The sequence below is a fragment of the Lentinus tigrinus genome, assembly GCF_003813185.1.
Source record: "Lentinus tigrinus ALCF2SS1-7 unplaced genomic scaffold L226scaffold_47, whole genome shotgun sequence".
Taxonomy (NCBI): Eukaryota; Fungi; Basidiomycota; class Agaricomycetes; order Polyporales; family Polyporaceae; genus Lentinus; species Lentinus tigrinus.
Window position 1 is genome coordinate 204,516 of NW_027137956.1, and position 22,155 is coordinate 226,670.

Here is a 22,155-nt window from a genome sequence, read left to right on the forward strand (position 1 = left end):
AGTCTGAGCGGCGTTGATGCGGTCACGGCAGCGCCCTCTCCTTCCCCTTGGGCGGAGGACTCGCTAGCTTGAGCTCAGGGGAGCTGGCCATCGCGGCGGACGTGAACGAAGGTAACCTTCGCTGACCGTTTAGGCCGCTCGGCGACAGTCGCGTTGAAGCCTGCGTCGGGGTACTCGGTAGTGACCCGTTCTGCCGTCCCGGAGACCGTGGTGCTGGTGGAGAGCCCTCCCCGGATGCTGCCTCAGTAAGGAGAAATTCAACCCATAGACGGGAGAAGGACTGTGCGGCGACACGTCAGTCAATATCGACACGTGGTGGTCAAGGAGACGCTTCGGCGTACCTCCGTCTCGTCTGTCTTCTGCAGTTCGGCAGGCTTGCTGGAGGGGGACGATGTCGCAGATCGCCCCCAGAACAGCGAACCTGACGAAGGCAACGTTGCACTGCCGCTGCGCTGTAAACCAGCCTTTTCCCTCTCATCGTCTGACCATGAGAGGATGGTAGACATTAGAGACAGCATCTCAAAGCGCTTCGGATCGGCTCTAGGGGTGGTCAAGAAGGAGAGCAGAACGTTCGTGACCAAACGCCTGTCGACGTTAGTTTCTGAAGACGAGCGTCGCAGTCGACGCAATGCCTCCATCAGGTGCTCGTTTATGATGACGGCTGCGTGTGCAGACGCAACTCAGTTGTGGCAAGACTATATGCGGGATGATAGTGGTAAGAAACGAACCTTCTTGTCGTAGCTTGCCGATGAGGATGCTCTTTTCCTTCACCTCCTTCTCAAGATCCTGCACGCGCGAGTTGCTTGATGATGATTCTTCAAGTTGGAGTTCCGCGTTCAACGCGCGGCTCTTGTACTCAGCTAAAGACTGAGTAACCTGGACCAACTGAGACTCATAATCCTTGACTGCCTGCTTGAGGTCATGCTCTTTGGCTGTGGCCTGTTAGACGGACGAGCACAAGATAGATAGTGGGAACGTACACGCTTGGAAGTCTTCCAGGACCGACTGCAAGTTCCCGCACTTCTCGCGCTCCACTGCCAGATCCGTCTCAGCACGCTGCCTCGCCTCCCGCTCAACCTCAAGGTCGCGACGCAGCGCGTCCGCAACAGTCCGCGCTTCGTCCGCCGAGACGTGTTCCTGGAGCGCCTTCTGCTCCCATTCGTCGCGCTCTATTCGACATTGCTCTAGCTCGGCTTGTAGTTCGTGTAGCTCGCGTTCGCGCAGGAAGGTCTCTTGTGAGCTGTCGTGTAAGGCGCGGCTGCGCATAGTCTCGAGCTCTCTGGACGCGCGCTCCGCCTCCTCGTTCGACGCAATGAGCTCGGACTTGAGGGTCTCCACAGTGGCGGCCAGATCGTCGTTCTGTGCCGTAAGTTGTTGTACTAGCTGCTCCTGACGGTCGAGTTCTTCCTACGCATCCCACGTTGAGCACGTACGAGGATGTCGGGGAAACTAGATACGCACGGCGTCCTGCTTCAGCTTGTTGCCCAGGGTCGTCCGCATCGTTGTAAGCTTCGCAAGCAAATTTCTGTACTGTGTTGCCAGTGTGTCCTTCTCTTCCCGTGTCCTTTGCAGCTCCTGCTCAAGCCGCTGCACCGGATCGAGGTCTTCCGCCACTGGTGGTGCATCTCCGTTGGTCTTGAGTCCATTCTGTGGTGGCGGAGAACCTAGGATCCGTTCTCTGTCGAGAGACGTGCGCGATAACGAGCCATCGGTGCCCGCTACGTCGGACAGTGGCGAAGAGGACATGGAGCAAGGATGAGGTGTTATTGAGGACAGAGCTTCGACCTGGCCATTACTTGCCAGGATTAGTTCCGATTACTACAGTAGACTTACGTCAACTTAAGCCCGGGCTGAAGGCACTTGAAGTCCAGATAACACCTTTTCTTATACCACACTCCCACGCATTACCACAGTCGTCTAAGGGTTTATTATAAGCAGATCTAGATCTCTGTCTTCCGATCGTCCTCAATTACAAGAGCACAGGAGAGGCTTGGGTTGTAACTCTGTCTTTCCAGACTGCATATACAAATTTCCTAACTTCCGTACCGCGTCCGCATCGTCCAATATGTTCCCGGCAACGACAAAGCTCAAAGACACGAACCTACGCATGCTGCGCGCGCATTCCGGCCTGAAAACGCCACGCGGCGACGGGCGTATCATCAATCAGCGCTAAGCGTACCATTCGACAGCGAACCCCGGAGTGTGTTCTCTCGCCCTCTCATCCAGCATATGTCCGAGCTACATTGACCCTTACGACCCTGAGACGACTGAACGACTAGTAAGTACCATTGCTGTTGTTCACGAATTTTGCGGCGCTGATGGTCTAAGGCTACTATTACACTTTGATCACGCAGTCCTGGAACCAGTCCAGTGGCAACATCATTCCCCAAGCCATGGCTCGAGGTACGTCGTCATCTGTTTCTTGGTATGCTGCAGTGTCAATTGCGAATATTCAGGAATAAGCGAACCTCCGGCGAACCCAAACGACCTCTCGAGCATCCCGGCTGGTCCCACCACATCCCAACAGGAAGGGTCGCGTGGGCACAAGCGGAAACAGACCTTGCTGAGCTTGTTGGATGCGTTAGCAGAGCTGAGCAAAGACGAGGAGTTGGAAGGAATAGGTACGTTTCAGCTCCTTCGTATTTGCATTACCCGGATCGTCGCCGTGCGTCAAGGATGACATTCCCGCGTCACTCTGGACTTCGCGAGCCTCCTTGTGCACCGTCTGGGCATATGTAGCCACTTCTACCATCCAGCACAATTGCGTGTTTTGTCCCAGTCAGACCCTTGATTCAATGTCCCTCGAGGGGATGCGTGTGGTCACGTCAATTGAGCTACCTGTTGTGCGGTTCATAACAAACTTGTCCAGACGCGTGGCGAAGTCTTGAGATGCGATGACATTCCCTGCAACTGGTATGAGGAACAGTGTGATCAATCGTTTGGTGCCATAGCGGCCTCCTGGCCATCCGTCATACTGTGTCCAATGTACTGAATATATCTCACAGTGCCTTCCCAACAACCAAGCTTTGAGGATGATCGAGATGTCCGTACGTATGCTCACTATTATTGTTGCTTTGGCGAATCGCTCAAGACGCCTCAATCAGCTACTGTTGACGAGCACCTTCAGAAGGTTGGCGCGGAGGCTTTCAACAAGTTTCAGAGGTTCGTAGTCCGTCTTTCTCGCATCATCCGCATTGTTGCACTAACATCACCGACAGACGTGTAATGAACCTTGACAAAGAGGTGTGTATGTTGAAACAGCGTCTCGATCAACGAAGTCCTGACTTAACTGCCAGCTCCGAAATTTTGCCAATGCGGCGCGTCAACTGGGGAGCTCTGTTGGTATCCTCTCATCATCCTACCAGCTGCGTCATCGCCTGGCACAGATACTCTTCCTCTTTCGGGAGAACGCTGCCGATCTTTTCCCTAGGAAGATCCACCACCAGTCTCAGGATACCCTCACGACGCCTAACCTGGCGCAATTCCACCGCAAGAATAAGCGACACAGGGCGCCTCCACATGTCCACAATCCGAAGGTATCGGACAAAATGGATCCTGAAGACTTTCCGGAGCAGTTGCAAATGTTCGCTGCGGACGTCACAACCTTCCTGGACTGCCTGAATGAATTTCCGGAGTTCACTGACGAGGCGGTGAATGCAGCCATCTTGTCATTAGAGGGTGACCTGAAGGTATCCGTTTTTCCACCTCCGTCGACATGCCCCCATCTGATTGCTAGCGATCTAGTACTGGGCGTCCTGTTTGAGAGCGTACGAAGGTCCGCAGATACCAACCAGTGCATCGACATGTTTTGTTATTGACATGACATACAGGACAGTTCAAGTATCCCGCCGTGCAACGCTATCTCCACGACCTCAGTGGCGAGATGGGAGAGCATATAGACAGCATCACCTCGTCGCTCTCGGTGTTCATAGAGATCGGTTTGTCTCAACAGGTCTCATAGAACGTTCGCCTTCATGGAATAACCCTAGTTTCACTTTGCAGGTGTGCCGACCATCCGGTTCGCGCAGAAGCACGCAAGTCAGAACCTGCTCAACCTCAGTACGGTGGCGACATTCTTCTCCGCCGTTACCGCGACGACCATGCAGTTTTCGTTCGATATGACCGACACCTCACTGGCGAACGCTGTGAACTCATTCTGGTTCACGTCCCTTGTGTTTAGCATTGGGGCTGCAGTGAACAGTCTACTTGGTGTCACCTGGAAGCAGGCGATGTAGTACGTGTATGCATCCTACTCTACAAAGGATGACGCTGACGCTGCTCGTTAAAAGTCGTTCTCCCGGACACCGCGTCCCATGGTGGGTGTTGATCTGGATCAAACGATCACCTCTCGCTTTCCTTGTCTTGTCCGTCGCCTGTTTCTCTATTGGCTTGGTGCTGTTCGCCTACGCATCAAACCAGGTATGATAAGACCACCTTCATGACCTAGAGGAACCCACACTTACTGGAACCATCCACAGCACTCGGTGACCTGCACGTTGACGACGGTCTTCTCGGCGTGCAGTATAGTCGGACTGACTGCAGTGTCCGCCTGGTTCGCATCCGAGCGATGGGCGTTCTCCCGCCATCACGGCACAAAGTGGCTAGCCGACGTCCTCTCGGAGACGAAGGTCCGCGTCAAGTCGACCCGCAGCGCCAAGTGGCTCATCTACGAGCCGCGCGCATGGGCGTGGTCGGCTACACGCTGGATTCGTGCCCAGTTCCGCTTGTTCCATGAAGCCATCTCCGAGCTGAGCTCCAGGACGCTCTCCCACCTCAACACTTTCAGCGAGGAGAAACTACCTGACCCGGAGCGCGCGATTACCCCCGTCCCGGCCAGCATGAGCCCGGAGCCGATGTCACCGACTATTCCACGACGCACAGGCTCGGACGCTGGACCCCTGCTCCCGATTGCGGAGCACGGTTCTCCAACGGTGACATCTTTCGATGGCGGCGATGGCGATGGGACAGCGAGCATCATGTCCCAATCCACTAGTCCACTGCAAGAACCGGGCAAGGGGCGCTTCGCGAACGCGGTAAGGGCGGTGATGAAGATGCGCGCGGCGTCGACGGTGTTCCCCATCTCTGGCGGCAGGAACCCCAGGAGGCAGAGGACAATGTCGTCGGACGGTCAGGGCAGGGAGACTGAACCTGTTGGCCTGTTGAAGAACTCGAGAGTCGGCACACTTATGCCGAAGTTGAAGAGCTTGCACCCGACGCAGTCGTTCGAGGCGCATTCGGCATTGGTTAGACATCTGCAGTTCTCTCCGAACGGCAAATTCCTGGCGACTTCGAGGTAGGTGTCGTTCCGTGCATGAAAGAAAAACCATCTCATGTATGCGCGTACAGTTGGGATCGAACATCGGTGATTTTCAAGGTTGGCGTAAGTATCGTTGAGTCTCTCCTGCACGGTGCAGTCCGAACCTGTTCTCAGGAAACGTTTACATCACATCGTATCCTGGCCCATCCTCAAGGTTTCGTCGGTCAAGTGGCATGGTATTACCCTTTCATTTGTCCTCATTATAAGGCGTCCTGTCTCATGTATCGGCGATCAGGTCTCCCAGTGGCCATCTCCTACTCACGAAACTCAATCGCGGTGTCAAGGTCTGGACGGAAGTGCGTTGATAAGCGTCTGTTTGGTCATTGAACCCGTGCTGACGTCTCACGAACAGGACGGTGTGTGTCGCAAGACGATAGATCGCCGCAGGACTGTCCTATCGATTGCATGGCTTCCTGACGGCGAAGGTGAGTCTCAGAGGCTGCTTCGAAGATTGTCTATTGGGAACGACGCTGAACCCTAACCCAGCGTTCCTGTCTGTTGAGCAAAGCGATGTCACCAAGCTGGTCAGTCCTTAGCCTTATTGTTTGGCAGAACGAGTACTCAACTCCTTACAGGATCTTCAAGGCAACGTTATAGCCCAATACCACTTCGATCGCATGGTCTTGCACGACGTCGCAGTTGCTCAGGACAACGTACGCATGGTCTGTGTCGGGACACTGACGGCATCTGCCGACGGATTGCACCCAAGCAAGTGTAGGGCGGAGAAACAGATCATCGGTGAGTCTCGCGTGCAGCGTCGGCGTTGCTACGATGCTCATAGTTTCATGCTCAGTGTACAACATGGAGGAGAAGAAGATTGAGAAGTGCGTGTCACAACTTCTTACACCTGTATGCGTACACTGACGACGTCTACAGTCGTGTTCCTGTGTTGCATGACGTTCGTGACATCACATTGGCGAGGAATGACCAGGTGGCCCTTGTCAGTTATGAAAACAAGGTGAGAAGATAGTCCACCTTAGCACGGTATTAGGGTGCTCACCGACATTCGTAGGCACCACCGCAACTCTGGAAACTCGAACCAGTCAAGGATTCTGTACGGCTATCGCTAAGGCACACATACATGCCCAAGGTGCCGGTCGACTTCGCCGGACCCAGTTACTTTGGTGGCAAGAACGATCAGCTGGTTCTGTGCGCTGGTAAAGGTCAGTTGCACTGGTATCTCCGTGTTGTCGGGCGACGCTGACTCTCTCGCAGCTGGAGACATCCACATCTGGGATCGAGAATCCGGTACCTTGCTCCATCACATTCGGTCACAAACGGTCGGCGGAGATCTTACTTGCATCGCCTGGAATCACGCATGGGATACCTTCATGTTCGCGACGGGAAGCCACGACGGCGGAGTCAGGATCTGGACGTCTCCAGCGCTCATGTCAGGTTCGGAGGACAACTCAGTCGCACCCAGTCGCGCCACAACTAACCCTGCCAACACCCCTCGCACTGTGACCCCTTCGCCCTACGACGCTGACTATCGCACGGACAGTCCTGACCCCCAGTTAACCCCAGACTGTTCCGACGGTCATGCTCAGGCGTCCGCTCCTGTTCCCTCAGGCTCTAGTCCCTCAACAGCCGCCCAGCCACAAGCCCGACCCTCCGTTATTGCTTTCAGTTGATCCTTGCTTTGCTCTTAGATGTCTTCATGATTCGTCAAGAATTCGTAACGCTTCACCTTGATTTGGTATGTTCCAAAAGTATCATTGCATGATACATATAGGTTGCCTACCTACTTGGGACTTTGTATACTAGTTTACACCACCATCTCCCGCATCTTCCCCACATGAATTCGCCATGACCTTACGAATGTCTATGCATGTAATTATACCATGTCTATTGCACAATTGCACGAAAGTTCGTCTTTGGTCGGGTGCAGCGCGCGAGGCGCGGGAAGAGTGGCGAGGATGTTTGTAACTACAGCCATGACTCGAGTTCGAGCAGAGCGAAACCATCGATCATCTTTCTTTGCTTGAGCCAGCTTCATCGCGACCATGGCACACCTACTTAACATCGCGTCGACCACGAAGACGTTCAAAGTCGCGGTTGTTGGCGTCGGGCTCGTGGGAGGCGAGTTTATCAAACAGCTTCTTGCATTCCCCCAACCTAGTCCTTTCCGCCTCGTCTCTCTCTCCTCGTCCAAATCGACCATCTTCGCGCCCGATGGACTACATGTGTCAGTATCGAGCTGGAAGGATGCGCTGGCCAGCTCCAGGGAGAAACCAGATCTACAGTTCTTACTCCGGGAGCTCGCGAGCTTGGTGAAGCCCGGTCAGGAGGTGGTCTTGGTGGACAACACTTCCTCGAACGACGTCGCCGCGCTCTATCCTCAATTCCTGAAGCTCGGTGTCAACATCATCACTCCCAACAAAAAGGCGTTTTCGTCGGAGCTGTCTCTGTACGAGAATATCTTGGCTGCGAGTTTGGAGAGTGGGGCGAAGTTCTTGAACGAGGCGACGGTGGGGGCGGGTTTGCCGATCATTTCGACGTTGAAGGATCTCATCGCGACTGGAGACACGGTGCGTATGCTTTGCTTTGGTTGGTGTGCACGCGAGCTGATATGAGTGCGTTTCGCAGGTAACCAAGATTGAGGGTGTGTTCTCGGGCACGATGAGCTACATCTTCAATGAGTTCTCCACCGGGAAGGAGGGAGGTCTCAGTTTCTCGTCCGTTGTGAGCATCGCCCGAGACAAGGGTTACACGGTGCGTTCCTTTTCACGCATTTAGCATATCCGACAACACCCTTATGCTCGCCGCGTAGGAACCGCACCCCGCGGACGACCTGAATGGTGCCGATGTTGCGCGCAAGCTCACCATTCTCTCCCGGTTCATTCCACCCCTCTCTTCCGCTCTTCCTGCTGGCTATCAATCCGTCAGCACCAAGTCACTCATCCCTTCAGAGCTTGAAGGCATCGACTCCGGGGACGAGTTCATCAAGCGTCTTCCCGAGTTCGACGCCCAATTCGATCAGTTGCGCGCGGAAGCGTCCAAGGAGGGCAAGGTGCTTCGGTACGCTGGTGTCATCGACGTGGCCACGGGGACTATCAAGGCGGATCTGGAGAAGTGCGTCCTGGTTACTTAGCTCTCTAGTGCAGAGATACTCACAAGGTTGCAGGTACCCCGTCACGCATCCGTTTGCTACTGCTCTCGGGGGCTCAGACAACATCATCATGTTCCACACGGAGCGATACGGTGCGCGCCCACTCGTTGTGCTAGGTGCGGGAGCGGGAGCGGCAGTGACGGCGATGGGCGTCATGAGCGACTTGTTTAAGCTCGTATAGCGATAGGCGAAGTTATCAAAACGTGTATTGTACCCAATCCCTGGCCTCAACAACACAGATTCCGTTATGAACCAGATCGCGTGAAAACCTCCGCTGGTATTCGTAAAGCGCTGTCGGCGTACGGCCGTGATACGGATGTGAGTTGATCCACTACATGCAGAAGGTGTCGGCTACTGATTGAGTACTTTTTCTCAGTCTCCACTGCTCCTCCGCTCTGATGCTACTTGCATGACGTCTCGGTGCCGAACCACACCGAAGCTCAACTCATGGGACCCAACATCTCCATAGGGATGTCTTCTGCGGTGCTCGTCGGCTTGGAGAAGAGAACACTCCGTGCGTGCACCATTCAGTACCGCACATTGACCCACATTCTTCCCCGCGCGGTTCTTCTGCTGTGAAGACGACCCCATTGACGACACCTTGTCCGTGCGGCCGAACAAATCCGACACTTCGACCTGAGAGTCACACGCACGGTACGTCTTTAACAGTATGGGACCAGCGGGTGTGGTATAGCGGCCCGCAGTGGGCGTATATGAAGCAAGACTCTGCGACCTGGGGTTTCGCAACAGCAGTCGCGCTTTGACAGACCGAGACATGCTTCATCCACTTCTTTCAGCCTCCGTCCTCCTCGTTGTGGTTGGCTTGCTGTGGAAATCTTTCAAGCAGCTCGTGGTCAGGTCTCCGTTGGACAACCTACCTGGCCCGCCATCTAACTCGTTCGCATATGGTGAGCATGTTGCTTGTCTCTTCTCCTGGCCACCTCCTAACCTCCGACCGCACTGCAGGCAATCTCAGGCAGCTCGTCAGCCCTGCGTATGGCTGGGGCTTCGTTGAGCACCTCACGGAGTCGTACCCCGGTATTGCGAGGCTCCGCGGTCCGCTAGGCGTACGTCTACTGCTACATGTTGAAGTGCTCTCTGGTCACTCACTTTTCGAGGGACAGCACCGACTACTGTACATCTTTGACCCACTCGCTATGCATCACGTCGTCGTGAAGGATGCGCACATTTTCGAGACGCCATCGTGGGCCATCAAGTATGAACCTCAAGTTCGACTGTATATCCTGTGATCTCGGCGCTGACACCGGATGCAGGTTCAACAGAATTCGCTTTGGTCCGGGTATAGCTGCAAGCATGGGTACGTCTCGTTCCTGTCGGCACTGAGCCCTCGATTTCAACTCATTTGATACTGTCTCACTTAGGCGGCAATCACCGAAGGCAGCGGAAGATGCTCAACCCTGTATTCTCCATCGCCCATATGCGTGACATGGTCCCTATATTTAACGAGGTGGGGCACAAGGTAGTCCTCACGTCGTCACCTGAGCTACTACAACGCACGATGCTGACCTGTGTAATGGCAGTTGGTCAAGGCTCTTGAGGACAGGGTTTCAGGACAGACAGGGCCTGTCGAGATGGACATGCTTGCCTGGATGGGTCGTACCGCGCTGGAGCTGGTCGGTCAAGCTGGCCTCGGCTACTCATTCGACCCCTTGGTAGCAGATACCCCGGATGACTTCGCAATGGCAATCAAGGCGATTCCGTACGTCCTCCCACATCCAAACGCGTAGTCATCAGTTGACACAAGCTCAGAGCCACCCTGTCCAAAGTGAACCATCTTCGTCGGCTTATGCCGTATCTTCCTGAAGCCGGTAGGGATGCCACACGTAGGAAGATCATGGGCATGATACCTCAGTCCGGCCTGCAAGAGCTGAGCCGCATCTCTGGCATCCTGAACCGTCGTTCGGTTGAAATATACGAAGACAAGAAGCGGGCGTTGAAACAGGGAGACGAGGCGGTCATGAGGCAAATCGGGGAGGGGAAGGATATCATGAGCATATTGAGTACGCTGGTTGGATCTGCGACCTATGATCACTTACTCACGGGATACACAGTGAGGGCCAACATGTTGGCGTCGGACATGGACAGACTACCTGAAGACGAAGTTATCGCACAGATGTCGTGGGTATCTCAGAACTTGAGCCATCGCCTAATTGAATGATGACCGAGTCTTTCCAGGACATTGATCTTCGCAGGCATGGATACGACCTCGAATGCTCTTTCCAGGACGTTGTGCTTGCTCGCCATACATCCGGACGCTCAAGAGAAGTTGAGGAAGGAGGTCCTTGAGGCATCAAAGAACGGTGATCTTGGCTATGATGGCCTCGAATCTCTGCGTTACCTGGATGCAGTGTGCCGGGAGACCATGCGCATGTATGTCCGTTGCTCCGTGACGTTGCCCTCACTGAAGCTGACGCACACCGGAAGCCATCCTCCCGTTGCTAATATCTTCCGAGAGTTAGCCACGCCATGGTAGCTCCATCATAGCAATGCTAACAATTTATCTAGGACTAAGCAAGATGCTGTGCTCCCTCTATCGCAGCCAATCGGGGGAGTTGACGGAACCACCATACGCGAGATCCCTGTTCCCAAGGGTACTTCCATCGCCGTCGGCATATTCTCATCGAACCGGAACAAGGCTCTCTGGGGCGAAGATGCAGCGGAGTGGAAGCCGGAGCGTTGGCTTTCTGCTCTCCCGAACAGCATAGCTGGAGCCAAGATACCGGGAGTATACTCTAACTTGTGCGTGTCAGTGTCGGCTTGCGGGCGAGCTACGCTCACTTCCGTGGCTCCAGGATCTATAACTAATGGCGCAGCGGGGGGGGGTCCCACGTGGCTGCCATGTGCGCTGTTGCCGCCGAGCTTGCGAGGTGGTTGGGCGTCTGTGCCGAGCTTGCGAGGCGCCCTGGATGCTGGGCCGAGCCTGCGAGGCCTCCCAGTTCGACCGTCTTATGCCGAGTTCCACTCGGCGTCCCGCTGTCGAAGCCGCAAGTTAGCACCGCTGCAAGATGAGAAACATAAACGAGTACCAGAAGTTGGCAACAATCAAGTTTCACAGGCTACTATTAAAAGTAATCCTTGAGTTCATACTTACCACAGGCCAGTGTTGACAGGTAACATTCTGCGATACTTACCTGGACTTACACTCAGGTAATCAATAAGTAATTGGTTGCAAGATACATCATTAACGGGTTCTTATCACCCTTCAACGCTGATTCTGCAAGTCCCACTACATTCACCACCCTTTACGGGCAATAAAGCATACCTGAGATGAAGGCTCGGAACAGCAATGCAAATAAGAACAATATTGAGCCAAGGGCCCTTGAAGTTATGGGACTTATTGACAACGGGTTCTACCACCCCTATGCAATGTGTCAAGTACCTGTACATGTACTGAGTGAATCCACGGAATATTGACTGGCACACAGGTGCTTTCTGCTGAGCCAGCGGCGAAGCGAAGCGATGAGCCGAAGGCGAGTCATGTGCGGGGCAAAGCCACGGGTGCAAAACTAGTGACCTTCTCAGGCGGAGGAAGGTCCTGCATGTGAGTTTATCTATGCCCTATACCGCGCGTTCGTTCGTGACTGTGCACTGCAGCGGCTTCAAGTTCTCTCAGCTCGAAATGAGTGAGTAGTTTTCTTTTGTTCTCCAACGCCGGGATGACTTATCTCCGAATTTTAGAGGTCGTCTTGTGTCTCCTCATCAGCAAGTTCACCTTTGAGCTGTCCGAGAAACCGATCGTATGGAATTTATCGAACATCAGCTTCCCCACCGTCGGCAACAGCCCGAAGTCCGCTCTCCCGATGAAGGTCGGGCTATACCGGAGTTCTACGTCGGTCCTGGATGGCTTCTGAATTCGTTGAATATACAAACCGTGTACGAGTAGAGCACATGACAGAGCTCGTATTGAATGCATGTTGGGAAGCCCATGGAAAATGACGTTTTGGCTTCACGTCAAGCTGCATCCTTCGCCAAGTCCACGATCTACGAGACACGCCCGACAACCGGAACCTCAAATCCTCTGGTCGCGCGTCGATACAAGACAACTCTGAACACCTAGCGGATTGTCGGCACCTTCAATGATTTCCATCTTATCTGGGTAGGCCACACAGAAAAATACGCACCCTTCAGGACAGATACGGGCCGAGCCCTCTGGGGTACCAGGTGAGAGTCACCTGGTGTAGAGCATAGCGTCAGTAGTAATGCGATCATCTAGGTCATAAGGTGTTGCAGGCAGCGGAAAAGTGAGAATCCTTACTCTCATTCAATATTCAAGCTCAAGCTCAAGTTGCGCCGCCACAGTCGTGCGAAATTTCTGTCGCGAGGTCGGAGGCGCTCAGTCTTGTACCACTGGCTCATACTACAGACCAGAATGACACTTCCAACTTCCGACTAGTTTCTGAGCACCAGTCATTGATTCCTTCCAACCATTGCGCTTTTCTGACCGAATCGTATATGCAGTGTATAGACGCGAGCCTCAACTTGCCAGAGTCCGAATCTATCGCGGTCGCCTGGCGCAGTAGTACTACGGACGGTCCGGATCCTTGCCATGGCCACTGGATATACACAACTAGCGGATACGCTGTGCAACCCATCCACCCTGGTTCTACCAAATCTTCATTAGTGTCGATTGCTAGGACTGACAGAACCTTGGTACCGTATTTTACCCCCAGGGCAAGTAGTGTCACGTTCAGGCACGTTCGGACATGCCAGCTTCCAAGTGGCAGCACTCACTCTGTTTGGTGTCTTTAGATAAGGGACACAAAGACGCTTCACGCGTTCTTTCCGAGCTAGGGCCCAGATCGTGGGCGGCTGGCGCACTGGCAGTGCGGGCGGCGTTAACAGATTGCGTTGAACTCATGGCCTTCGAACGTTTGAACTCTCTCCTACCCACTCCATGGCCATAAGACCACTGTACCACACCTCGAAGTGGGTGATTTTCCTTCTTCATATATGACGTGCCCACCCTTCATAGTACATTTGATGTTTGGAAGCTGGGAAGCTAACACGCAAGGAATACTGATTGTCGAAACCGTAAAGCAGGATCGCATGAATGGACACTCCTCAAATTGATTTGGTGATGTCGCTCCATGGTGCCCCTGACTTCACACAGACCCTTCGAAGTTTCGATCTATAGAGCCAATACTACTATACGCGTTCCAATGGCCCGGGCGGCCCCTTGTCTTTCCTGAGCAGGTATGCGTGTGCGGCCCGGGCTCGAGAAAGCTCATGCGATAAAAGGCCCACTGGGAAGTAGGTTTCCCTCCCTAATCCCCCCGCACATTATTCTGCCACTGAACTGCCATGATCTCGTTGCTATTGCAGAGCGCCGCGATCTGTGGGCTCTCATGGCTCTTCTGGAAGTACTTCCGCCAGCTAGTCATAAAGTCGCCCCTGGACAACATCCCCGGTCGAGTCGTCTACATTGGCCAATGCAATGGCTCGCTTCCCCGGGCGGCGGCCAACGCATTGGCACGAAAGGGACGTAGCGCCCGCGGAAAAGGGCGGGAAGAGCACCATCGGAAGTCGGACGGGCAGGAGAGGCGGCGGCCGGGCGGGGAGGGCTGACACGCACGGGAAAGGGACGGAAATGGTACAGGGGGCGAGGTCGCAACGAGACACGCGCACGAGACGCGCACCGAGGACAAACATAAGAGCCTACTTACTTTGATCCCCGGAGACCCATACGGTCGGTCCTTCCTGTGGCGTCACCGGCCGAGCGATCGAGAGAACGATCGTTGTGAGTCGATGGCAGTGTGTACATAGCCAGTGCAGCCGGACGCGGCGTGGAAGGTCTGTTCAGCAGTTCCTGACGCAATCGACTTGCACCTACAGTGAGTTCGGAGCGCTACCTTGCCCGGCGACCTTCCCTCGTCGTTCGTTCACACGCTCAAGGAAGCAAGGCAGGTTATTGCGCCGACCGAGGTACAGGCTAGCAGGGCAGGTAGGCGTGTAGCTATTGCTCTCGCACGTCTGGACGTGGCCACGAATACGAGCTGGTTGAGGATTCCGGAGGGAAAGTCGCTACTCCGAGCGGCACGGAGTACGGACACGTAACCAAAACCGCGAAGGCAGGTCACTGTTCGTCCTCGCCCGCCGCTCCTGTCCTTACCTCTCTCTCCGCCTCTGCTCTCTTGGTTACTCTGAGACTCCAGTACTCTCTCTCTCTGCTCTGTCTCTCGACCACCTCCGCCGCCGTCACGCCTGCCATCGACGCCCTCGGTCTCAGGATGTGGACCCGTTTCACCGCCAAAAGGCCATCGCATTTTACACACCGCGGCAGGACTATTGCGGAGGCCCAGGAGGACTTCACCGGTGAGCTACCTATCTCTTTTTGCCCCGCATTCTACGCCCGTCTCTGGTCTACATCCTCTCTCGCGTTACCCAACCTATGATCGCGCAGCGCACGCTGTCTCCCTCCTCTCCCCGCGTCCGCCTCTCTCACCTGCGCTTCTGTGCCCTTGCAGTCGTCTCACCTGTTCCACGTTCTCCATGTACATACGGCTCCATTACATCGTGACCCAATCACATTCGCTTGCCCGTCTCAGGGGATTCACTAGTGCGCGCACGCCGGTCGCTCTCAAGTGCAAACAGGTGAGTCTCCACCTCCCGCCCGGGTTCGACAGTCACGGTGGCACCGGGTTCGACAGTCACGGTGGCATGGCGGCGTGCCGGTGGAGTGCATATGCCAGGGACGAGTGCCACGACGGAGAGTCGTGTCACGCTCGACACTCGGTTACGCAGGCTCCACGCGTCCATGTTCGCAGTCGAGGATTCGGGCGGAAGCTCGGTTCGTTTGGACTCGTGGCTCTGTCATCGTCGCCAGGTATTGTCCTCGGTGCGGCGCTCGTTTCGAAGGTCGAGCACACGGGGACATCGGGCAGCCATACAATATCGTAGTAGTCCTTCGCTCTGGTGGTAGAGGATGGCGGCCAGGCATGGCGGTGGCTTCTCAACAACCTGGTCCAGGTTCGTGGTCCTCGCGTACGGTGTGTACAGGCGAACGGGAAACAGCGCGGTCCACCAAGAGCGAGCCCAAGCTCAGGCCCATCGCGGCGATGCAAACGACCACTTGAACCCGCCTGTAAGAAGTCATTTCTGCCCCCCATTGGCACTCTCTTTGCACACTCTTAGTCACCGTAGCAGTCGATAGCACACTCATAAGTACATCATACGCAACTGTGACTCTCTAACAGTCTCTTCGCGAACGCGTACCCCATCGACGCGCTGTTCTTCAAGAATGTTGGCAACGGCAGCGCTATATCACTGCGCCGTCTTGCTTTCTGAAGCGCACATCAGCAAACCTCACAACAGCCAGGAAGTCGGCATACCTCCGACACTCTTCGCTGCGTCAATCTGGCAGCGGGCGTACAACGATTCCAGCCACACTCGCGTGCCTATCAAGCAGCCATGATCAACCGACTTCACAAACAAACTGGGCAGACTTACGCAACGTTGTCCCATAGTCACCATCGTCCTCCATCCTTCCGCTCTCTTTCGCCCTCGTTGCCTTCTTGCTCCCAATGTCGCCAGCAGGCGTTGGCACCATCCCTGCCGTCTCCTCCCGAGCTTTCTCTTCGTCGCGACCGTCACGAGATGTCTGGTTCGAGTAGCCCATCAGGCGAGATGTTGGTGAGGGATGGCTGATCTCAGGTAGCTGCTGGCAAAGAAGTCCCTCTTTGACAGCGCGCCGTGCTCGCGGACCGCGAAGAAGCGCCTCTTCCGTATCCTCCACCTGTCACTTGACGCTGTCGCATTGAGTTTCTACACTGGCTCGGCGACAGGCATGTGTAATCATACCACAGATGTGATAGCCCGATCGTACCAAGATGGATGTGGGACTTGCGGACTAGCCGACGCGCAGGCGTACCAAGGCATGCATACGCCTTGTTCATCCGCATCATTGCTCGACTTAACCAGCGAGGCGACCACCTCGATATGCAGCAGTGGTCAAGCGACAACCGCTGTGCTCACCATCGTACCGCCGCCGCTCGTCAGTCCATAGCATCCTTCAGCTCGTCCCTCTACTCGGGCGGCTCCACTGTAGTCGAGGAGATAGTATACTCGCATGGGGTGATGGCTTGGACGGAATCCTTGGCCAAGACGCGTGCGAGTTCGGGTCCACATCGCGAGCGACAACGTCCGGCGGGAGGTGCCAGAAGTATTTCTTGTTGTTGTACTTGCCCTTGTGGTGTGCTCGGACGGCGCACGTTAGACGAGTACCAGGACTAGTACAAGGCGGCGAGGGAAGACGCACCTTCATATCGACAGCCTGATCCACATGCGCGTCCTCCTCCTTCGGTGATAACGCGCGACTGTAGATGAGGAACTACGCCCCCGCGCCTAGGTGCCGACCGGTCAGGTCGGTGTGCACAGTTTTCTCCGAGACCTGGTACGCAGGGGGTGTTCAGGAAGATCGACGGACATGGGTGATCGGTGACACACCACATAGTCTACTGTCTTCCACCACTTGCCCTTCTGCTTTACGAAGGCGTAAAGTTCAATGCGGCCGTAAAGGCCGTCATCAATGAGCCAGAGCACATCAGCCTGTGGGCGTCCGCAATGCGCAAAGGACATACACGATGTTGTTGTAGCTCAAGCATAGTCTGCGCCTCGCCTTGTGCTTGTTCGATAGCGATGTCGATCTGATACGCATCGTTAATACTCGGTAACGTGCCACCACAACACCGCTCACATTGGACTTCCTCCTCCAGGTTTTCGATGGCCTGCGAGATCTTCTCCTTAGCTTTCATTTCCTCGGCGCGCTTCGGATTTCCATTGCTGTCTGCGACGTTGTCGTAGTAATACAAGCGCGACTGCAGGTCAGCGAATATGTCCTTGTCCTACGACGGCAGAAACATGAACATCCGCAAACGAAACGATACACGCGACCTACGTCCAAGTGCAGCAGCTTGTGCTTCCGCGCATCCAGATCCTTGATACCGTCGAGCAGCTCACGCTGTGTCATCCTCTTCTGGTTCGCGAGCTCGTACGTGTCCCGCATGAACTGGTCTAGATACAGGCTGTTCGGGTACCAGATTGTCGGGCGTCGATTCTGGCGCCCAATAGCTGCATCCACGACGGTAGCGTCCAGTCTACGACCAGCTCGAGAGCAATCACCTCCAAGGGCTCGAACATGACATGGCGCCGCATAGGCGCTTTGTTCTTCAGCGTGTCCGCACGCGCGAGGTCCGCCGCCAGGGCAGCGAGCAGGTCGTTCGAGTCGGGTGAGGGACCAACATTCACCCGCACAACACTGAGGTTGTGTGTGCTGAGGCGGTCTGGATCTTTGCGAAGCTGCCCGTACTGGAGTTCCAAAAGTCTGCGGCTGGTCACAAGCATGCGTGTGAGGACGGGAACGCATATATTCACCTCCACTGCTTGCGGTCTGAATTGTTGATGTGGTTGTACTTCAGCACGTTCACGCTCGCATACACGAACCTCCGATAGAACCCTGGCGCGGTTGTAATCAGACTGCCTGGACCTGACTGATATGTGCTTACGAGCAGATACGTCGCCTGGCCGCTCTGCAGGTCCGCGCCACGGCTCCGTCGAGAAGGCCCTCAGCGAAGCGTCGACGTTCAGCTCTGACGTCCTTGCGAGGTGCATATTCGTGTAGGTCTCCAGGATGCTCCATGCCTGGTGTGCTGCAGCGGGTGCTGTGATTAGCCCATGTATGCTAGTGAGTGCGGTTAGCCATCACACACCTGCCCCACTCCTCGGTGGCTCCATCTCATACATCCCGGGTTCCGGCAGTGGTAGCCATTGCGCGATGGTGTGCTTGAGGAACGAACTCCAGACTGGGTAAGATGAGCGCAGCGTAGGCTTCGCAGTAGGTAGTTCGGAGTGCAACAGGCCTGCGGTATATGAGCGACAAGTCAGTACACCGTCGCACATCGCTGTTGGAACGCTCCAAAGGAAGCTCGTGGTAGATGTCTTCGGGGATGTTGTACCACAAGTTCCCCTCCATAGCCTGGCTCATCGCCTGGTCGTCCGGCGACATCCCGCTCGACGCATTCGCTTCAACCTACGAACCCCTCAGCGATGCGTCGCACTTGGTGGAGTCTCTCCTATGCACGTTGGACGGTACCATCGCACAGTTCGCTGGTTGTCGTCATCGTCGCGGTCTCGTGTAGAGGGCTGCCGGAGGTGCTCGGCGTCAAGGAGAGCCGCAGAGGCGGAGAGAGCAGCAGACGACGCAGATGTGGCGCCTCTCGCTGTCCCCTTCTCGTTTCGCGTTTCCGACATGTCGGCCTAGCTGTCGCCCTGGTCGTCGTCGTGTCCGGGGTGCACGTAGAGGGCAGCGGGTCAGTCGGCGTGGACGAGAGCTCCACCAGGCGGAGAGCGCGAGACCACGTGGCTTGCCTCATTCTCGGTTCCCATCTTCGGCAGAGCTATCCAGTCCGCCGTGCCGTGTTCAGGCGCGTCGCGGGTGCATCGGAGCAGGGCGTCGAGGAGAATGCGGCCGAGCTGGAGGCAGTCCGAGATAACGCGGATGCGATGTCTATGTGGCTCGTCTGGATCTCGTGTGTGCGCTCTCGCATCGCTGCTAGGTGTTTAGGTCGTAGTCATGGTCGTCGGGGGCCCACGTAGATGGCAGCCGCAGTCGGGTGCGATGAGAGTGACCAGCCAGTGTTTGTTCGCGGGCCCGTTGCTGAGGAGCACGTTGGCGTCATGCTCGAATGGGGCGTCCTCGATGCAGTCGCGGCAGTGGTTGTTTAGGGGCGCGGCGGTCGCGCTGTCTAAGCGGTTGCCAAAGGTTAGTGTGGCACAGCCGAGCCACTCGTAGACGGGCAGTCCAAACGTACTAGATGAGGTTGCCGGCAAAGACCTCGGGGACAGGCAATACGTCTGCCTTGTAGCCAGTTGCGATCCCGAACGCAGCATCTGCACCACGCACGGCCCACCACAGGTCTGCAGACGTGATCGATCGCAGGTTCAGCACACATTCGAAGCCAAGCACACAATGCCATACCTTACTTGGGTCGTCATCCGCGTTGACAAAGACGATCTGCCTGCCGCAGAGCACCATCACGGCCAACTGTTGAGCTTGTGGTCGTGGTCGTCCGGGTCACGCGTGGAGGACGGCGGCAGGCCGTCGGGGTCGACGAGAGCGCGAAACCACGCAGATGCGCTGTCTCTGGCAATTCTCCGCCTCGGATGCGCGTTCCGGCCTGCCTGCGCCGAGCTGTTCGGGTCGTGATCGTAGTTGTCGGGGTCGCGCGCAGAGCGCAACGGTCAGCGGAGGCGGTCGGTGTCAAGGTGAACAGGACGAGGTGGAGGGCTCGAGACGACGCAAACGCGCCGTCGCTGCCTCCTCTCTCGTTCTCCTTTTGCACTCCCTCGTCGCCGCGACCTGTTGCGCTCGTCTTCCTTGTTGTCGGGGGCGCACGTACAGGCGAGCGGCAGGCGGTCGGGGTCCAGCCGAGCCGCAGGAGGCGCAGAGAGCGGCAGACCACGCACCTGCTAGTAGCGTTGTCTGGCCGTCTCCATCTGCATTCGGCTCTCCGGTATGACGTCGAGCTGTTGCGCTCGTCGACGTAGTCTCAGACGCGCGGCGCGGGGGGAGAGGAGGAGGTGTTCGTCGAGGTGAGTGCGTCGAGGTGAGCGCGTCGAGGTGAGTGCGGCTGAGGTGCAGGCAGCCCGCATCTAGGATGTCTGTGGCTGTTTGCACCTTGTTTGGGGTCTCCGGGATCGCGGCGAGGCTGTCGTCGTCAGGTCCATGGAGCAGCGTGTTGTAGACAGGGGACGCGGTCGCGGTCGAAGAGACCAGGGCCGTGGTGCAGACAGCGGAATACGACGCCGGTGGGCCGCTTCTGGCCCGCCGGCACGTTAGCAGTCTCCGGGTTTGCGCGAGCTGTGGAGCTTCCGGTCGTCGTGGTCGCGTGTACCGGGCAGCGGCATCAGGTCGGGCTCGAGGAGAGCGGGTGACGACGCATCTGGGTCGTCACTGGCTGCTCTCCTTCGCGTTCTGCCGCTCCGGCGTCGCCGCGAGCTGTTGCGCTCGTCTTCGTCGTCGGGTCCCTCGAGCAGCCTCGAGCAGCGTGGCAAGGACGTGGTCATTGTCAAGGTCAGTGGGAACGAGGTGGGAGTTGAAGAAAACCAACATGGTCATGACGTACCTCACAGGGGCTCCTAGCACGTAGAGCACGCGCGCAGGCCATGCAACAGTGTTGTATTCGGCAATATTACAAACGTTCCACTACTGCTCCTCCAGTTCCAGTACGCCTCTCAGCTGGAAAACGTCTCTTAGCTTCAATGGAGATAGGCGGCCACAATGAGACGACGTACCGCGATTCTTTTGGGGCGAGTGATCCAACATCGTAACTTGTCGCACATGCGCGACCAGCGGGTCTTCCTGCGAGCTACAGAACGCTTGATCAGCAGACGTTAGTACTCGATAATAACAGACGTACCAGACGAAGGAGCCACCAGTGAGACCACTTCGTTCATCTCCCCTTGCATCTCCCCTTGGCCGGCCTGAACCCCCGCCGTCTCCCGCGCGGGCTTGTGAGGCTTCTTTATGATCAGCTTTGGGGTGATCTGGATCATGTCCTCCGCAGGAGACAGAATCCCCATTGTGGTTGTGTTCTCGGTTGTGTGGGGGAGGTAGGTGGTGGTGAAAGGCAATAATCGATTTTAAGGTTCGCCATGCAGGTTGTATGCGTGTACTCGTTAGACTCTTTCTCGCACTCATCTATGCTCACATCCAAGTCATTGGACTTCGAGTCTCATTTGTTTGGCTCACTGTGAGCGAAGACATACTGACTATATTGTATGTTCAGCCTAGTTCAGCGCGCTCAGGACAAAACATCGTTTGGGCTACCGCAGCACTCCGTCTTACCATGCGCCCCTCTTCATTCGACTCGACGCCTCTCGTCACTCGTTTGGACGATCTTGAAGTCCCAGGGCGCGAGCAAGGGGTCGACGAGACCCCCTCGGCGTCTCCTGTGCTGCGGTTCGTGGTCCCATAAGCGGTTTGCGCCCATCCGAAACGCCAGTATGCCTGTCGTGAATGTGCTCACTCACGCCTATCTGTGGTTCCCACCAGGTGCCACCGATGGCTGCGCGCTCGTCGTCGATCCTATGTGCAGTCGTAGCACGGCTTTAGGTAGATCTGTCCAGCATGTCGCTCAATCAACGATGCATGACAGGGAAGACGTATCACGCGCACTGACGTATTATTATCTTTCTCTGGTGTATCCCCCAGCATGTAATTCTGCTTACTCAGGTCGCGCATCTGCATAATGTATAGCACTACATTGTTACAGCTGGCCAGGAAACGATAGACCGCTTCCGGGAAATGCAGCTTGTGGGGTTCGTGTTTGTCCGCTCCATGGGACAGTAAGCGATAGCCAATGGGCACACCTACACACGCGTCTAGATGGAGGAGGTCCACCGTCAAGCGGAGACACCTGCTAGATATGGGCGCGCCCCAGCTTGCCGGTGTTTGTTCATAAACAAGGCCCCAAACGTGAGCGAAACTCGAAAACGGTCTATCGTTTCCTGGCCAGCTGTAATAGACCTAGTCCATACTTTACCTGTCTGTCGGTGAGAATTCCCGAGAGTGGGCCCGATCATATCGGGCCCACTCTCGGGAACCCAAACTGGAAACATCGCCGTCGCCCAGGCACAGATCGCAATTCAATCTCGATTCTTTCTATACAGTCACATCCAAGCGCACGAATGCCCGAATCGCTCATGCCCGCAC

At 55.9% G+C, this 22,155-nt stretch overlaps 6 protein-coding genes across 6 annotated transcripts; 3 read left to right on the top strand and 3 right to left on the bottom strand.

Annotated features, from left to right (window-relative positions):
• Positions 1-22: 22 nt before the first annotated feature.
• L226DRAFT_471680 (uncharacterized protein) lies at positions 23-1,746 on the bottom strand (the record flags this gene model as incomplete). The annotated part of the gene is made up of 5 exons (XM_067676407.1): positions 23-280; positions 342-661; positions 729-932; positions 981-1,407; positions 1,462-1,746. The coding sequence occupies 5 exons, from the start codon at positions 1,744-1,746 to the stop codon at positions 23-25; spliced, it is 1,494 nt and encodes a 497-aa protein (XP_067530056.1).
• A 647-nt stretch (positions 1,747-2,393) lies between these two features.
• L226DRAFT_548168 (WD40 repeat-like protein) lies at positions 2,394-7,040 on the top strand (the record flags this gene model as incomplete). The annotated part of the gene is made up of 19 exons (XM_067682568.1): positions 2,394-2,403; positions 2,457-2,621; positions 3,006-3,047; positions 3,105-3,169; positions 3,297-3,689; positions 3,745-3,775; positions 3,831-3,938; positions 4,003-4,234; positions 4,290-4,419; positions 4,479-5,293; positions 5,347-5,493; positions 5,553-5,613; positions 5,670-5,742; positions 5,804-5,841; positions 5,893-6,059; positions 6,194-6,275; positions 6,330-6,480; positions 6,533-6,892; positions 6,967-7,040. 19 exons carry the CDS (start codon positions 2,394-2,396, stop codon positions 7,038-7,040), a joined length of 3,144 nt encoding a protein of 1,047 aa, XP_067530057.1.
• A 197-nt stretch (positions 7,041-7,237) lies between these two features.
• On the top strand, positions 7,238-8,653 carry L226DRAFT_494321 (aspartate kinase homoserine dehydrogenase). The gene is made up of 4 exons (XM_067677481.1): positions 7,238-7,845; positions 7,904-8,029; positions 8,088-8,389; positions 8,442-8,653. Exons 1-4 carry the CDS (start codon positions 7,321-7,323, stop codon positions 8,605-8,607), a joined length of 1,119 nt encoding a protein of 372 aa, XP_067530058.1. The 5' UTR covers positions 7,238-7,320; the 3' UTR covers positions 8,608-8,653.
• A 244-nt stretch (positions 8,654-8,897) lies between these two features.
• Positions 8,898-12,298, top strand: L226DRAFT_555190 (cytochrome P450; the record flags this gene model as incomplete). Its single annotated transcript, XM_067683045.1, has 14 exons — positions 8,898-8,940; positions 9,224-9,334; positions 9,393-9,493; positions 9,551-9,642; positions 9,701-9,744; positions 9,809-9,906; positions 9,968-10,146; positions 10,197-10,447; positions 10,499-10,565; positions 10,623-10,817; positions 10,872-10,901; positions 10,953-11,186; positions 12,042-12,070; positions 12,126-12,298. The coding sequence occupies 14 exons, from the start codon at positions 8,898-8,900 to the stop codon at positions 12,296-12,298; spliced, it is 1,647 nt and encodes a 548-aa protein (XP_067530059.1).
• Positions 12,299-15,707: 3,409 nt separating this feature from the next.
• L226DRAFT_575637 (uncharacterized protein) lies at positions 15,708-18,692 on the bottom strand (the record flags this gene model as incomplete). Its single annotated transcript, XM_067685228.1, has 11 exons — positions 15,708-15,727; positions 15,776-15,841; positions 15,894-16,179; positions 17,024-17,287; positions 17,341-17,499; positions 17,565-17,772; positions 17,817-17,898; positions 17,948-18,091; positions 18,152-18,301; positions 18,354-18,471; positions 18,543-18,692. The coding sequence occupies 11 exons, from the start codon at positions 18,690-18,692 to the stop codon at positions 15,708-15,710; spliced, it is 1,647 nt and encodes a 548-aa protein (XP_067530060.1).
• A 309-nt stretch (positions 18,693-19,001) lies between these two features.
• Positions 19,002-21,023, bottom strand: L226DRAFT_575638 (uncharacterized protein; the record flags this gene model as incomplete). The annotated part of the gene is made up of 6 exons (XM_067685229.1): positions 19,002-19,182; positions 19,253-19,358; positions 19,425-19,459; positions 19,841-20,260; positions 20,782-20,809; positions 20,861-21,023. The coding sequence occupies 6 exons, from the start codon at positions 21,021-21,023 to the stop codon at positions 19,002-19,004; spliced, it is 933 nt and encodes a 310-aa protein (XP_067530061.1).
• Between the last annotated feature and the right edge of the window lie 1,132 nt (positions 21,024-22,155).

Bases quoted from the DNA above. Each gene is read 5' to 3' on its own strand.
- L226DRAFT_494321 (XM_067677481.1), top strand. From the start codon at position 7,321: ATGGCACACCTACTTAACATCGCGTCGACCACGAAGACGTTCAAAGTC. The intron at 8,030-8,087 runs GTGCGTTCCTTT...CTCGCCGCGTAG, and splicing joins CCCGAGACAAGGGTTACACG to GAACCGCACCCCGCGGACGA. The intron at 8,390-8,441 runs GTGCGTCCTGGT...ACAAGGTTGCAG, and splicing joins ATCAAGGCGGATCTGGAGAA to GTACCCCGTCACGCATCCGT.